General features: G+C 51.1%; 2 protein-coding genes across 3 annotated transcripts in view; one reads left to right on the top strand and one right to left on the bottom strand.

Annotated features, from left to right (window-relative positions):
• Positions 1-1,079: 1,079 nt before the first annotated feature.
• Positions 1,080-7,115, top strand: TMEM37 (transmembrane protein 37; the record flags this gene model as incomplete). 2 transcript variants are annotated; one of them, XM_081260866.1, is made up of 2 exons in its annotated part: positions 1,080-1,224; positions 6,351-7,115. In XM_081260866.1, the coding sequence occupies 2 exons, from the start codon at positions 1,204-1,206 to the stop codon at positions 6,978-6,980; spliced, it is 651 nt and encodes a 216-aa protein (XP_081116992.1). In that variant the 3' UTR covers positions 6,981-7,115. The 2 variants fall into 2 exon arrangements, with proteins under 2 accessions (XP_081116992.1, XP_081116993.1); XM_081260867.1 differs by lacking the exon at positions 1,080-1,224 and adding an exon at positions 5,404-5,466.
• A 200-nt stretch (positions 7,116-7,315) lies between these two features.
• Positions 7,316-13,221, bottom strand: part of SCTR (secretin receptor) — a gene marked incomplete at its 5' end in the record, with an annotated part of 64,682 nt that continues 58,776 nt past the window's right edge. The window contains 2 exons of the mRNA XM_081260861.1: positions 7,316-9,690; positions 10,734-10,775. Of these exons, the coding sequence (XP_081116987.1) occupies positions 9,520-9,690; positions 10,734-10,775 (213 nt within the window). The 3' untranslated portion in view covers positions 7,316-9,519. The remainder of the gene's footprint in view (positions 9,691-10,733; positions 10,776-13,221) is intronic.

The raw sequence follows: 13,221 nt of genomic DNA on the forward strand, positions 1-13,221 counted from the left end.
ACAGCTCTGAACTGGGAAGGCCATAGGCAACGCTCTCATGTGGCTGGACTCCATGGTTCTGTCTGTCAATCCCCAGGATTGGGTTACTTGATTTCACCAGTTCTCTGGGGCAGTGATATAATCAGATGAACATCTAAGTGAGAGATGCTCAACTGTACCTTCCCCCTTTTCTCACATGGCTCTTTGGGGTGGGGCGTGGGGCAGATAGTGCAGTCACTTTAAATGTTTCTGGCTAAAGTCACTGAGGAACAGTCTGCCTCCCTGAATAATCCAAAAAATTTAACGTACTTCATTTGCTTGGGAGATCTTTACCTTGAGCAGGAAACCCCCCACCCCCCCCATCACCACCTCATGCTTCCCTACAACTGCAGAAGGGGTGGGGGTGCCACTTGGAATTTGCTGCCCTGGGGGTGGGAATGTTTCTGTATATCTGCCTCCTCCTCCCCCTTTCTCTCCTCCTTTCCTTTTTAAATTTTCCAGTGCTGGAGGTAGAACCCAGGGCGTCACACCATGCTAGGCCAGTCTATCACTGGGTCACACCCCCATCGACAATCAGAATCACCCCAGAAGGTTCCACTCCATTCACACCAAGGCCTTGCAAAAGCCCACCCTATCTTATATTATCTTACTTATTAACCGAGGTTCAGTGAAGGCGGCCACCGCCCCCTGACTCTTCCCTCTAAATTCTACTTCCTTCCTTAGAAGCTGGATTGGGCCAACTGGGGTCAGCACAAATTCCTCGGATCTTTCCGTGGCTGCCATCGAGGAAACTGCGCCCCAGGCGAAACCATTCTCCCAAGTTCGGGGGCTAAGGAGTGCCTCTGGGCTCTGAAGTCAGACGGCTGAGTCAGCCTCTCCCAGGTGCCCGAACCTCCTTCTAGGAACTCAGGGGATCGCCACCCTAGAGTCCAGGGTCCACTCCTCCGCTCCCCGGGGGCTCCTCCGGGCCTCCCCAGCTGACTCAGCGTAACCTGAGCGGCTCAGGGAGGTGGAGCCCGCCCTGTTAATCACGGCAGGCCCCGCCCCCGCCCCTCCCGCCCCGCCCCCTGCCCCGCCCCCTGCCCCGCCCCCTGCCCCGCCTCACCTCGCGCTGGTAGAGAGCTCCGCTCGGCTGAGGCAGCAGCAGCCCAGCGGCTGGAAGGAGCGAAGTGACTGCGCGCGGCTGGAAGAAGCGAAGTGATTGCGCGCGGCTGGCTGCGCATCATGACTGCCATCGTCGTGCAGGTACCCGCAGCACCGCCAGCGGGGGGTGCTGCCCGCCGCTTGGGGGGGGGGGAGGGAGTTCGCACCCACAGCGAGTTCCAGCCCGGCTCGGGGCTGCGGGGGCCCGCCGTGCCCACTCCCTGTTGCAGACCTAACAGGTCCCCAGGAGAGTCCCCGGGAAGCTTACCTGGGGCGTCTATCCCGCAATGGTGCTCTCGTGGAGCGGGCTCCCCAGGCTTCTGCTCACGGTCCCGAGGCTCCCAAACTCGTCTAGGGAGGATTTTCCGCTTCTTTTCGGGGTCACCAGCGATCTGTCGGTTAGGTTCACCAGAGGGCTCTCTCCTTCTTAAAAACAAAACAAAACAAAAAACGAGGCGAGGAGAATGGACAGAATCGAGTTGCAGAGTGGAGCTTGCCTTATGTAAGGGAGGGTAAGTTTCTTGGGAAGTTAGAACTTTCTGGAGCTAGAAAGACGACCTTGGTCCCGCGGTGGGTGCTGGTGACGAGGTGAACTCACTGGGGACCAGACACCTCCGAGAAAAGGCTCCAGCGAAGGGACGGGTCTACTTCTGAAGACTTGATTTCTCCTTGGAGTGGTGCAAGGTGTTTATATTGGCTGAGAACCTACATATTCTACCCCCTCCAAAGGGAATTCTGCGCGCGGAGCCCTACAGAGCGAGCTTCCTTACATCCAACCCTGATGGTTAGAGCCCAATCAATTTACATGCTGAGATCCTCATAACACGGTTAATGTTACTCTTCCGTTTGTTTATTTTATTTATTTAGAGTTGGAGGTCTCTCTATGTTGCCCAGGCAGATCTGGAACTTGTAGGCTCAAGTGGTCCTGTCTTAGTGCCTCCCTCTCCAGTAGCTGGTTTGCAGGTGTGGTCCCAGGGGGCATTTGGCCCTCCTCATTTTGTAGATGGGATAACCAAGGCTCAGAAGTATATTGCCCAGAGTGGCTGGCCAGTTGACAGAATCAACATTCAAACTCAGGGCTTCCCGCTTCCAAATACTATCCCACCTCTCTGTCTTTCTCCAACAGGAGACCCATAACCCCTGCTTCTGGAGTAGGGCAGGGAATTCACTGCTGTCAGTTCCTCCTCTTGGTTTTGGTAAATGCCCTGAATTATCTCCAGTGATAGGCTTTGGGAGGAAGGGGACAGCTGGTGAGAAGGGTGGGACCTGGTGTGGTCTCTCCCCTCAAGGAGTTTATCATCGAGCTGAGGAGAGACACTTGTAAACAAGGAATCATACTGGGAAGTGAGAGCTAAATTAGGAGGTACACAAGCTTTGGGCAGGGTTAGTTGGCAGAGGAGGAGGAGGACTTTTTGTGGGGCTGAAGAAGGAAGAAAGACTGAGCCAGGTGAGGAGACAGAGCTAATATGGAGAAGGAGGAGGAGGGAGATGTGGGGAGGAGGGGCAGGCAGGGCATGCAGTCAAGCCAAGGGGCCCTACTCTGAGCTGGGGGAGGCCACAGGCTCCCAGAGGGAAAGGAGTTGTAGGCTGACCTGGTAGTTGTCCCTGACACTTAGGAGCTCTTACTTGGCCCATAACTTCATCTCCACAACCACTCTATGAGGTAGGAACTATTACCTTTGTGTATAGGTGAGAAAGAGAGAAAAAGAAAGGGGTTTTAAATAACCTAGCTTAAAAATCTAGGCCTGGTCATACAGGCCTGGGGGACGGAGCGGGTGGCATGCTGGGGCTGAAAGGAATAGAGGCAGACTGACACATTAGCAGGTGTGCAAGAAATTTCAGGTTGTTGTTGTTGGTGATGGCCTGACTCAGGCCTGTGCACAGTGGGTGTTGAGGGGCAGCAGATATAGTAGTTGTGTTAGGGTGGGTAATATGTGGAAAGAGTCCAAGGTGTCTTTGGGGGTGCTATTGGTTGAGGGAGGCCGATGAGGCCCTGGATTACAGAAGAAGGCAGGACCATGGCATTATACTCAGTCAATAAGTCTTTCTTCTACAGGTCACTAGAAATTATTCAAGGTCACAGATGAAAAAGGGAAACATGTTTTGTTTTGTTTTTTTAAGCAGAAGTCAAAAGCCCTGAGATTTAAGTGATTGCCAGAAGGCACAGAGCTGGGGCTGGCAGGTAGGGGGTAGGACTCTACTGCCCTCTTTTCCACTTTACTACCCCTCCATTGAGCTGCTGCTGCCAGCTTGCCCTTCAAGAAAGGATTTCAGGGCCTGGATCCTTGAAAACTGGCAGAGGTGACAGCAACACAGGGGTGAGGTGCCAAGTGTTTTGGAACAAAGACTCCAATGTGCGTTATTGTTAGGAATATTATGAATCACTCCCCAAAATGGAGAGCTGCCCATTTGCCATGCATCTTTATATACATGATCTCATTTCATCCTTGGGAGCCCCCACCCCAGGGATGGAATGCAGGGACTTGCACATGCTGTGCAAGTGTTCCACCACTGAGCTACAGCCCCAGCCCCATCCTTGGGATTTTTAATGGTCAGAGTTTAAATGAAGCCCTGCTTTGAGGCAGGAGGAAGGAAAGATGAAATGAGATCAGTTGTCCTCTCTCCAGATCCCAGTGTGATGACTTAGGGCCTGGAGATTAAAGTCCAGTCTAGGCCCAGGACAGGTGGGGCTGAGGAGGAGACAGGACGTGCCTGTTTTCCAGACCCATGTCTAGGGTCAAAGGCTTCTGGATCCTGTGGTCATATGACTTGTTCTGTGCATCCAGGGCTCTTCCATCCTCTGACTATATTAATCTTTAGGAATTTTATAATCTTGTCAAGTGGCTTCACAGCCACTGCTGACCTGCAGGTGTCACCAACTTCATTTAATAGATAAGAAAACAAGAGCCAATTGAGGTTAAGAAACTGTCCGAGTACAAATGCCTCTACTGGTTTGTGGTATAGACATAGAGGCACAAATTTCAGAGTTTTCTTGGTAAATTGTTTCTTACCAGTAGATCTTCTTTTATTCCCTAATAAAGTTCAGTGCAGATTCCTTGACTCTCAGTGTCTCAAGCAGATAGTTAAAGTGAGGAAGGGGACCCAGCACCCTGCCTGGAGCCCCTCAAGGAAGCCAGGGGACATGGATTGATAACCACAGTGCACATTCCTGCCTGGGTGCTCTCTGCAGCACCTTGGGATCTCAGTTAAGGTGCTGGTCCTAGTTTTGGTGTGGCCTTTTGAGTATCCCTCTGTACTCAAATCTTCTTCCTAACCAGTAATACCAAGGCTTCAGCATGAAGGCCCAAGTCAGTATCTATTGCTGAATGTATTCTACCTCCTGCCCGCTGTGCAACTGTCTGAGCAACTGTAATATGCATTATTGTAATGTGAGTGAGTGATGCTGGGCACATCACCTGCCTTCTGCGTGTAGCTTTCTATAGTACCATCCTCCCAGGTGTAAGAAGAAATAGGATGCTAATTAGGCAGCAGGGCCAAACGCACACTGCATCCCTATTCATGTCACTGGGGTGGAAATGAGAGTTGCCTCCTGTGTCTGAATCACATTAACAGACAGCTTGGGAGGGTTTTGGCCAGTCTCCCTGGAGCAAGGCTTTGCATTATATCCTACACTTGCCGCACTTACCTCATGGTATTGGCCTAGGTCTCATTGCACATGGCGTAAGGCACACCCATTGTCCCCTTTCTCCATTCTCCTGGTTTTCTAACTGTGACCATCATGTGTGAGCTATCTGTTTTGCTTACCTCCCAAACTGGGGTATAGCCTGCTTCTAATACACACTATAAAGGGGGTGATTTGCTGTATGACTGGGCAGATGACTCTTTTTAAAGGTGCTTTGGATAGAAGTGACAGTGGTTGCAAACCTGACTCTTTATCCCACGGCTCTTCCTCAAGTATCTACTGAATACAGAGGTCAAACACTGTGTCAGGTACTGGGCACATGGCAGTATCTTGATGTAGGGACCCTGCCCTCCTGGAGGTCACAGTGTCCAATTGAGACAGACAGTAATGTGTAACTACAAACCACCATGGGAATGGGGAAGAAAACAAACAGGGTGCCTGGCAGAGAATGCCAGGAAAGGACCTACTTGGGGTTGGGTGGGGTGAAAGTCCTCCCTGGGGAAGTGACTTTAAATAGATCTGCAGCTCTATGGAGAAACAGTCATCCTGGAGGGGCAAGGGAGCTGCAGGGAGCCTGTTGGGCAGAGGGGGCAGGAGTTCCCAGATAAGAAAGTTCTAGGCATGGAAATAGGACTGCCATGGTGCCTGTGCAAGGCGGTGAGGGAGAGCCAACTGGGAAATGGAGTCAGAGAGGGAGGCAGGCAGGTCTTGCAAGGCTGGGGGGCTATGCTAAGGAGTTTTACTCTCTGTAATAGTTCTGTCTTTTGCCTTGTGGGTCAGTGGTTGGGAGTGGTGACTCAGGTGGCAACTCAGGACTATGAGACACCTCACTGGACACCTAGCTCACTTGCCAGGAGGCTGAGGAGGTGAGGCATGCACTTTTCCAAGGCCGAGACCAGCAGACAAGAGCTGCAGTGGCCACCCCATGCCTAAAAGCTGCTAGAACAGACGCTGGCCCCCTCTGGGTAGAGTATAGGCTGAGCAAGGTTAAAGGGCAAGGTGCAAACATCTCTTGCAGTAGTCAGGATAGCAAGATAATCACATGCAGGCTGGACCAAACATAGAAAGTGCAGAACCTGGTGGGTAGGGGGGCATGGAATAAAACTGGATGTATAGTGGGGAGAGAAACCATCTTACATAATTATGTGCTAATGTCTCTGAGCTTCTCATAACCCTGTAGCCATGACAAGCAGGGCTCTTGTTTTGTGTAAAGACTGGAGCAGATTGCATGCTCAAGGTCCTAGGAACCAGGCAAGACAGGTTTTCGGAGTTCAGATCCCAGTAGGGTTTGCCAGCCATTTTGGATTCATTGTAGAGATGGTGAAAGGAAGAATGGGAAGGGACCCATCTGTGCCTAGTGAGGCTGGACAGGCAATGCTTACAGGACTAGAATGGAGGACAGGCTAAAAGGGGTCCGTGCTGTGGAAGCTGAGTCAGGGGAAAATTCCAGGCTTTTTATGAGACCAGAGGAGAAAACAGGTGCTGTGGGAAGTGGGTAGCCTGGTTCAGGGTATTCCCTGGAGAATTTAGAGAGGGTGTGGCATGGGGGTGTCACTGACTTGCTGCTTCCTGTGTTGTATTCCAGGCCCAGAGGCTGTTGGGCCAAAGGAGGCCCCACCGGTCCTTCTTCGAGACGTTCATCCGGACTCTCATCATCACCTGTACCGCCCTGGCTGTGGTCCTCTCTTCCGTCTCCATCTGTGATGGGTACTGGCTTCTGGCTGAGGACCGCCTCTTTGGACTGTGGCAGTTCTGCACCATTACCAACCAGAGCGAGCCACACTGCCTCCGAGACCTGAGTCAGGCCCACGTGCCTGGGCTGGCTGTGGGCATGGGCCTGGCTCGCAGCGCAAGTGCCATGGCTGTGGTAGCTGCCATCTTTGGCCTTGAGCTCCTCATGGTGTCCCAGGTGTGTGAGGACGTCCATTCGCGGTGCAAGTGGACTTTTGGTTCCTTCCTTCTCCTGGCCTCTTTCATCCTGTCCTCTGGGGGGCTCCTGAGTTTTGTGATCCTCCTCCGGAATCGGGTCACGTTCATCGGCTTCACCCTGATGTTCTGGTGTGAATTCACTGCCTCGTTCCTCTGCTTCCTAAACGCCATCAGTGGCCTTCACATCAACAGCATCACCCAGACCGGAACCAACCAAAGAAATTCTGGCACCCGCTCCAGGGACCTTGGATTCCACAAGAAAGTGATCAAGGTGGAACTTTTCTGACTTGTGACCTCTGGTGGAGATGGGGTGGGACAATGATCTTGAAACTGCTGCCTCTGTGCAACTGGTTGCGAGGGTCAGAGGCTAGGAGCCTGCCTCAGTCAATGCCACCAGACACACAGGTTTTGTCAAGTTATTCAGATACAAAAGAAGAATATTTTAAAACTCATTTCATGGGTTTTCTTCCTTGGACTGGAGTAGATTTTGAAGCAACTCCGGAAATGGTGTCCAGGCTAACTGCTCAGCCAAGTGTGGTTTACACCTATTTTATTGACTCTAAGCTTAGGGTATTGGCTGGGGGGGCCTGGAGCTCTTGGTTGCTAAGAATGTGACATTCTTCCAGCAAAGGGACCAATCAGTGCCTAGGACTCTTCCACCAGCACAGTGGGTCTTCATGTGTTTTCCCTTTTATGTCTTGCAAATAATGGGTTTTCAAACCATTTGACTTGATTTCTCTCCTACTCTTTTGGGGACCGCACAAGCCCTGGATGACCCCAGCTTCTAGCAATTAGCTGTTCCTTCTGGGGGCCCTTCCTGTTAGAATCCTTTTCCTTAAGTGAGCCCTCCCGCCAGGCCCAGCTGACGGGGAGCACACTGTTTTCCCCAAGGCCTGTGTGTGTGCTCTTATGCACACTTGCACGTCTACAGCCTTGGGGTACCATTTTTGAACATGAATACATTTCAAAGAGCACGTTTCTGGGCCTGCTGGGCTCCAACCGGGGGTGAAGGGAACAGCCAGACCTTGGGTAATGATTAATAACCATCCTGGGGATGAGGAGAAGAGAAGGGGTCAAGAAGCAATGGAGATTTCCATCCTTGCTGGAAGGAAGATCTGTCTGTACTTTTTTCACCACGGTGAACAAAATCCTTTCCAGTTCCTTTTTCTGCCCTGAAAAAGTGGACTACTGGATCATTTAATTCTAGGCTGATTCCTTCCCCCTCCCACCTAGTGAATTCTGGCTGCTACCGATTGCATGGGTTTTTGGTATCTTCCTGGGCTGGTCATGTATCCTACCTCCCTGTGGTGATTTTTGTTGTTGTTGTTGATCCAGGGTCTCACTATGTTGCCAAGGCTGGTCTTGAACTTGTGGGCTCAAGCGATCCCCTTGTCTTGGCCTTCCCAAGTAGCTGGGACTTTGGAGGAGTGCCACTAGCCTGACCCTTCTATGGTTATTTTTTTTTTTTAATCTGTATTCCAAGATGCACAGAGTCAGAGGCTATAGATACTAAGTTTGAACTATCAAGATGCAGGGAGTCCATGGCGATCCCCTGAGAGGATTTTCGTGGTGCTAAGATGGAACCCAGGGCCTTATGCATGCTAGGCAAGTGCTCTAACACGGAGAGATACCCAGCCCCTTCTGAGGGCTGTTGGTTTTTCAGAGAGCAGAGCTTCTCAATCACACAGGCTGGATCTTATCCTGGAAAGTGGGACCCTACAGTGGTCTGTAAGGTGCAAAGAGATGACTTGCTTGTCTTCAGGGAGAGGACAGGAGAGCCACCCAAAGCCAGGACTAGAGCTGGTCGCCCCTCAGCAAGATGTTTTTTTCTTTATACTAAGTAGTTTCCACTTCCCTCCAGAATGCTTCCTGTGAGGTTTTGTTTTGTAAAAGGATTCCAGTATATTGTCTTCTTTCATCCTTATATGGGCAGACAGCGGCAGATATATTCACAGGAAACTAGAGCCAGAATGAAGGGTAAGACAACAACCCCAGGAGCTTAGTGGGGCTGGGAGAAAGACCTGCCCAACCCTGCCTGGGAGTGGGAAGAATTTAGACACAGCCTTGAGCATGCATATGTGAAGTAAAGGGCCTTGGGCCAAACTGCCACCTTCTTGCTGAGTAGCTTGAGCAGGGCCCAGGGCTTTGGTAAACCTGTTTATCATCTGTAGTGGGATCATGCTGATCTTGCTACTGCACCTCCCCCCCTACCCACATGAATCCATACTGGTAAGCCTCACACCATGTCAGGGTACTAAAAGGGCCAAGGGTCCTGAGGCTTCCCTGTGACTTTATCAGATTAATTATCTATTGTCTAAAGGCCGTGGTGAGAGCTACTAGCCAGGTGAGTTGCAAAGGGAGATGAACAGAATCTGCCTTGGGCCAAGGACCTAGACTGTCCTTTCTTTCTGAGCCTCTAAGCTTGTCCCTGAAAATGAGCTGGGGTCCAGGGAAGTGCCCTCTTCCTGCAGGGGGTGGCCAGGGAACGAGCCAGGGCATATTCCCTTCTCTGTGTTAGTAGGGCAGAAAGACTGACAAATAGAGCAAACCTCTTCCCAGATACCATTTATTTCCCCGCCTCCTTTCTTGGGCCCCTGAACCGCTCTTCCCAGAAGAGCAACACAGACCAAGTCCTAGGCCTTCATCTTGTCTCACGGTGCCTTGGTCACTTCAGTTCTGAGGCATCCCAGGCCTGGAGGAGGGACATTTATAGCCACAAGGAGAGCACAGGATGTCTGCTGGGGAGACAGGTCTGTTCCAAGGCAGTGTTCAGCCTCCCAGGACCTGCTTTAACCTCTGTCCACGGTCGGCATCGTTCCGTCCTCTCAGATGATGCTGGCCCTGCAGATGCCCCGGCTCTGCTCTGAAGGGCTGCCCTTGATGCCATGAGTGGGGCCACTGGTGCCATTGCTGAAGGACAAAGTGAGGGCCACAGGGCGCAACGGGAAGCCTTGGAGATTCCACTGCCGCCACTTCTTCTGAACTTCTAGCTGTACCTGCCAGAGACCAGCCATCAGCCGAGGAGGGAGGGGCAGCTGGAGCCTGGCTCACTCCCAAGGGCCTCCACACAGTGGTACCACTTGTGCCCACTGGTCCTACTGTCTCTCACCTGCCAGCCCTGTGTCCCATAGGTACTGAGGGCTCCCTCTGTCTTGGGCACTTGGACCTGCCTCTTGATGACACTATGTCCCAAAGAAAGAACTTGCGGTTTGTTTCCCAAACTGCAGAACTCAAACATTCAGAACCCCACTGACACAACTGTCTGCTTAATCTCATGAAGCCACCCGGCTCTGAGTTTACCTGGGAGCCAGGAACTGCTCCACAGACACTCCCCTCCTAATCCCCGACTGGAGCAGTCTGACCTTTGAGGCCAGGCTTGATGCTTAACTTTTGGAAAACATCAGAGGTCATTTCCATTCAAGTCTGGTGAACCTGAACAGGCTGTGTTTGGGTGCCAGATCCTATTCAACCCATGTTGATTGCGTGGCTTTTGTGTGTCTGGAGCCTCTTTTCCTGACCCAAATGCTCTGCAAGGCCAGAGTCCTCCCCAGGGAGTCCATACCCACTTTGAGGCCTTGGAGGATTGAGCTACAGTTATCACTTCTGAGTCCCCATTTCACCTATGGGAAGACTGAGGCCAGAGAGGGGCAGTGACCCAGATCAGCCATGGAACAAGCCGCTGAGCAGTCCAGAGCCTGAGTTCTCACTGGGTGCCTATCTATACTCCCCCAAGTTTTTAAAACTTACCCATGGATAAGAATCCTCTGGAGTGTTTGTTAAGGAATACTTTCTCAGGACACAGCCTGGACCCACAGAATCCATTTTTGCTAACCAGAATTTGGGGGCAGGGCCTGGGAAGTATTTTAACATGCCCAGCAGGTAAATCGGCTGCTCTTAGCAAGACTAGACTCCTAGAAGGCTGGTCAAGCCCCTTGGCCATGCAGCCCACATACCCACCCTCCACAAATAGCCCTTTCTTCCCCCGTTGGATCTAGGTAGCTCTTGCCCTGGAATCCAGTGGCAGCCCAAGAAGACTCACCTCCCCGTTGAGGAAGCAGTAGAGGATGGCCACCACCAGCCCCTGCCAGAGAGAGCAGGCGTTAGTTCAGGGCCTCAGCATCTGCCTGGGGCAGCAGGGCCTGGAGGAGTTCCTCTGACCTCCAGTCTGAGTCCTGTCATCCCCAACTCCAGGCTCACTTCCCCATCTCCCTTGAATTAGGGGTATCACCTCTTTTGGGCCCACACAATGTGCCTGCCTGGGCCTGCACCATCCAGCACAGACTGTGAATGCCTTTCATCCGGTTGTCCCTGACATCTAGTGCCTCAAACACATTCAGTGACTGTAATTTAGGGGATTAACTTGAACCCAGCCAGCAGGGACCAGGAAGCTCACCTGAATCAGGTGGGCCATCGAAGAGCAGCAGGATGTATGCTGCTACCCCACTGTGAAGGGGCAGGGCCAGCCCAGTGGGAGACCCTGGCCTAGAGTGGTCTCATTTCTGAGCTAAGCTAGGAATCTGGAGACACTGAAACCTGGAGGACTAATTCATGTTGAAGAACAAATATGTGTTTGGAATAAACCATGTACAGGCCCAGGCCAGCCAACAGCAGGACTTGGCCTCTTGCCTAGGAGACAGGTGGGTGCATCTCCTTAGTCAGGGTTTCGTGTTCCCTGGCCTGGGAGGTCTGGGCCTATCTGGACCCTCCTGCCCTGGCAGGAGCTGGATTTTCCTGATGGTGTCCTTGGAGCTCTGCCAGAGTAGGGGCTCCAGCCTGGGGTGCCCAAGTCAAGTCAAAGAGGCCTGATCCATAAGTGGGGAGAGTACACCTTGGTCAGCCTGCCTTTCCTTAGAGGACTTCCCACACCCCTGCCCCGACTAGTGCTCTTCCTCCTCCCTCATTAGAAGCCTAGGCGTTCATCTTCAGCCCTCTTCCCACGCAGACTTGCCCTTAGCTACTTACCACATGGGAAATGACCCCAAAAGTGATGACACAGCTCCTCTGTGATGGGCTTGGTATACATATGACTCCTCAGTCATATACATATATATATATATATATATATATATATATATATATAGGCTTTTGTGTGTGTGTGTGTGTGCTGGGGATTGAATCCACACGCATGCTAAGTATATGTTCTACCACTGAGCTACATGCACAGTCCTGAGATAATGGCATTTTAATGAGTCAGTGACAAAACTACATGGGTTTGCTTTAGAATGTCAGGCATGAATGACTGCTGCAGTGACAGCAAGACTGGAACTCTGTGTGCTTGGCCCAGAGCTGCTGCCCACCTCATGGAATGGCAGGAATGCTTGCTCAAGGCTTCTAAATTTGGGGGCACATTAGCAAGACCCTGTCTCGGATGTAGCTCATGGTAGAGTACCCTGGGTTTCAATCCCTAGTCCCTCAAAAAACAAGATTGCCAGACATTGGAACTGGCTGAAGCACACTGTTAGAGGACGGAAAGGCATGTGAAGGCAGGCTGTGTAATTTTAACATGCCCGGCAGGTAAATCGGCTGTGATGGGCTTGGTATATATAGACCTGGATTTGCAGCACAGCTTGCCCTGAGTAACTGTGGGATTCTGGGTTCTTCGGTGCTTCATTCAGTCTTCACTAAAGCCTGGGTGGGAGGTATGAGGACCGCCACCTGAATTTTAATGACATGAAAAAGTGATCTTTTCCTGTTTTGTTTTTTTTTTCAGTACTTGAGATAGAGCTCAGGGTCTAGCTATATCCACAGCCCTTTTTCTTCTTCATTTTTACTTTCCTTTGTTTTCCAAATTATCTATAATAAGCAAGTATTATTTATACAATCAGAAAGAGTTAATGCATTTAGTTTTAATAAGTCTATGAGAGGGATAATGGTGTTGGGTCGTGTGTGTTCTTTAAACCCTTGTCTTTCAGAGCTCCCCTGTCAGGAGCCATCCATGAACTGGGCACGGACCAAACTGGCATCATAGCCAGGGAATAGGAAAAGCTGGTATCCGGGCACTTGCAGCAGCAATCCAGCTGGTAAGATCATATGAGTTCCTATTCAGATCTGCTGGGCTCCACACAGCTCCGAAGATGGGGTGACCTGCTGCAGCCACATAGCCACACAGTCTCTCAGAGAGAGGTGTGGCCTGGCAAGATGCCAATCAACCTGTTGACTGTAAGACACCTAAGCAAGGCTCCACCCCTGAAACCTTATCCTTGCCTTTGATGTACCCCCTTAAATAAACGGGCCATTTTCTAGCTGTTCTGTTCCAGTTCCTAATCAGGACTGGAAGAATCTTTCAGGTGCTCTGCTTTTGAAACTAATTCTGACTTTGTCTTTTATTTCTTCACTAATTACTTCAGACTATATTTTTCTCATGTGGCTTATCCCCTCCTGAGCAGGAAAAATTACCTTATGAGGTGCTGGCCACCTCACAATACTCCCCTGGGTTCAATTCCCAGTACCACAGAAAAAGAAAAGAAAAAAAAATGATGTCTTGGATTTACTTAAAAGGATAAGGGCACAGCCAGGCATGGTGATGC

Source organism: Spermophilus citellus (assembly GCF_964194105.1).
Source record: "Spermophilus citellus genome assembly, chromosome: 11".
Lineage (NCBI taxonomy): Eukaryota > Metazoa > Chordata > Mammalia > Rodentia > Sciuridae > Spermophilus > Spermophilus citellus.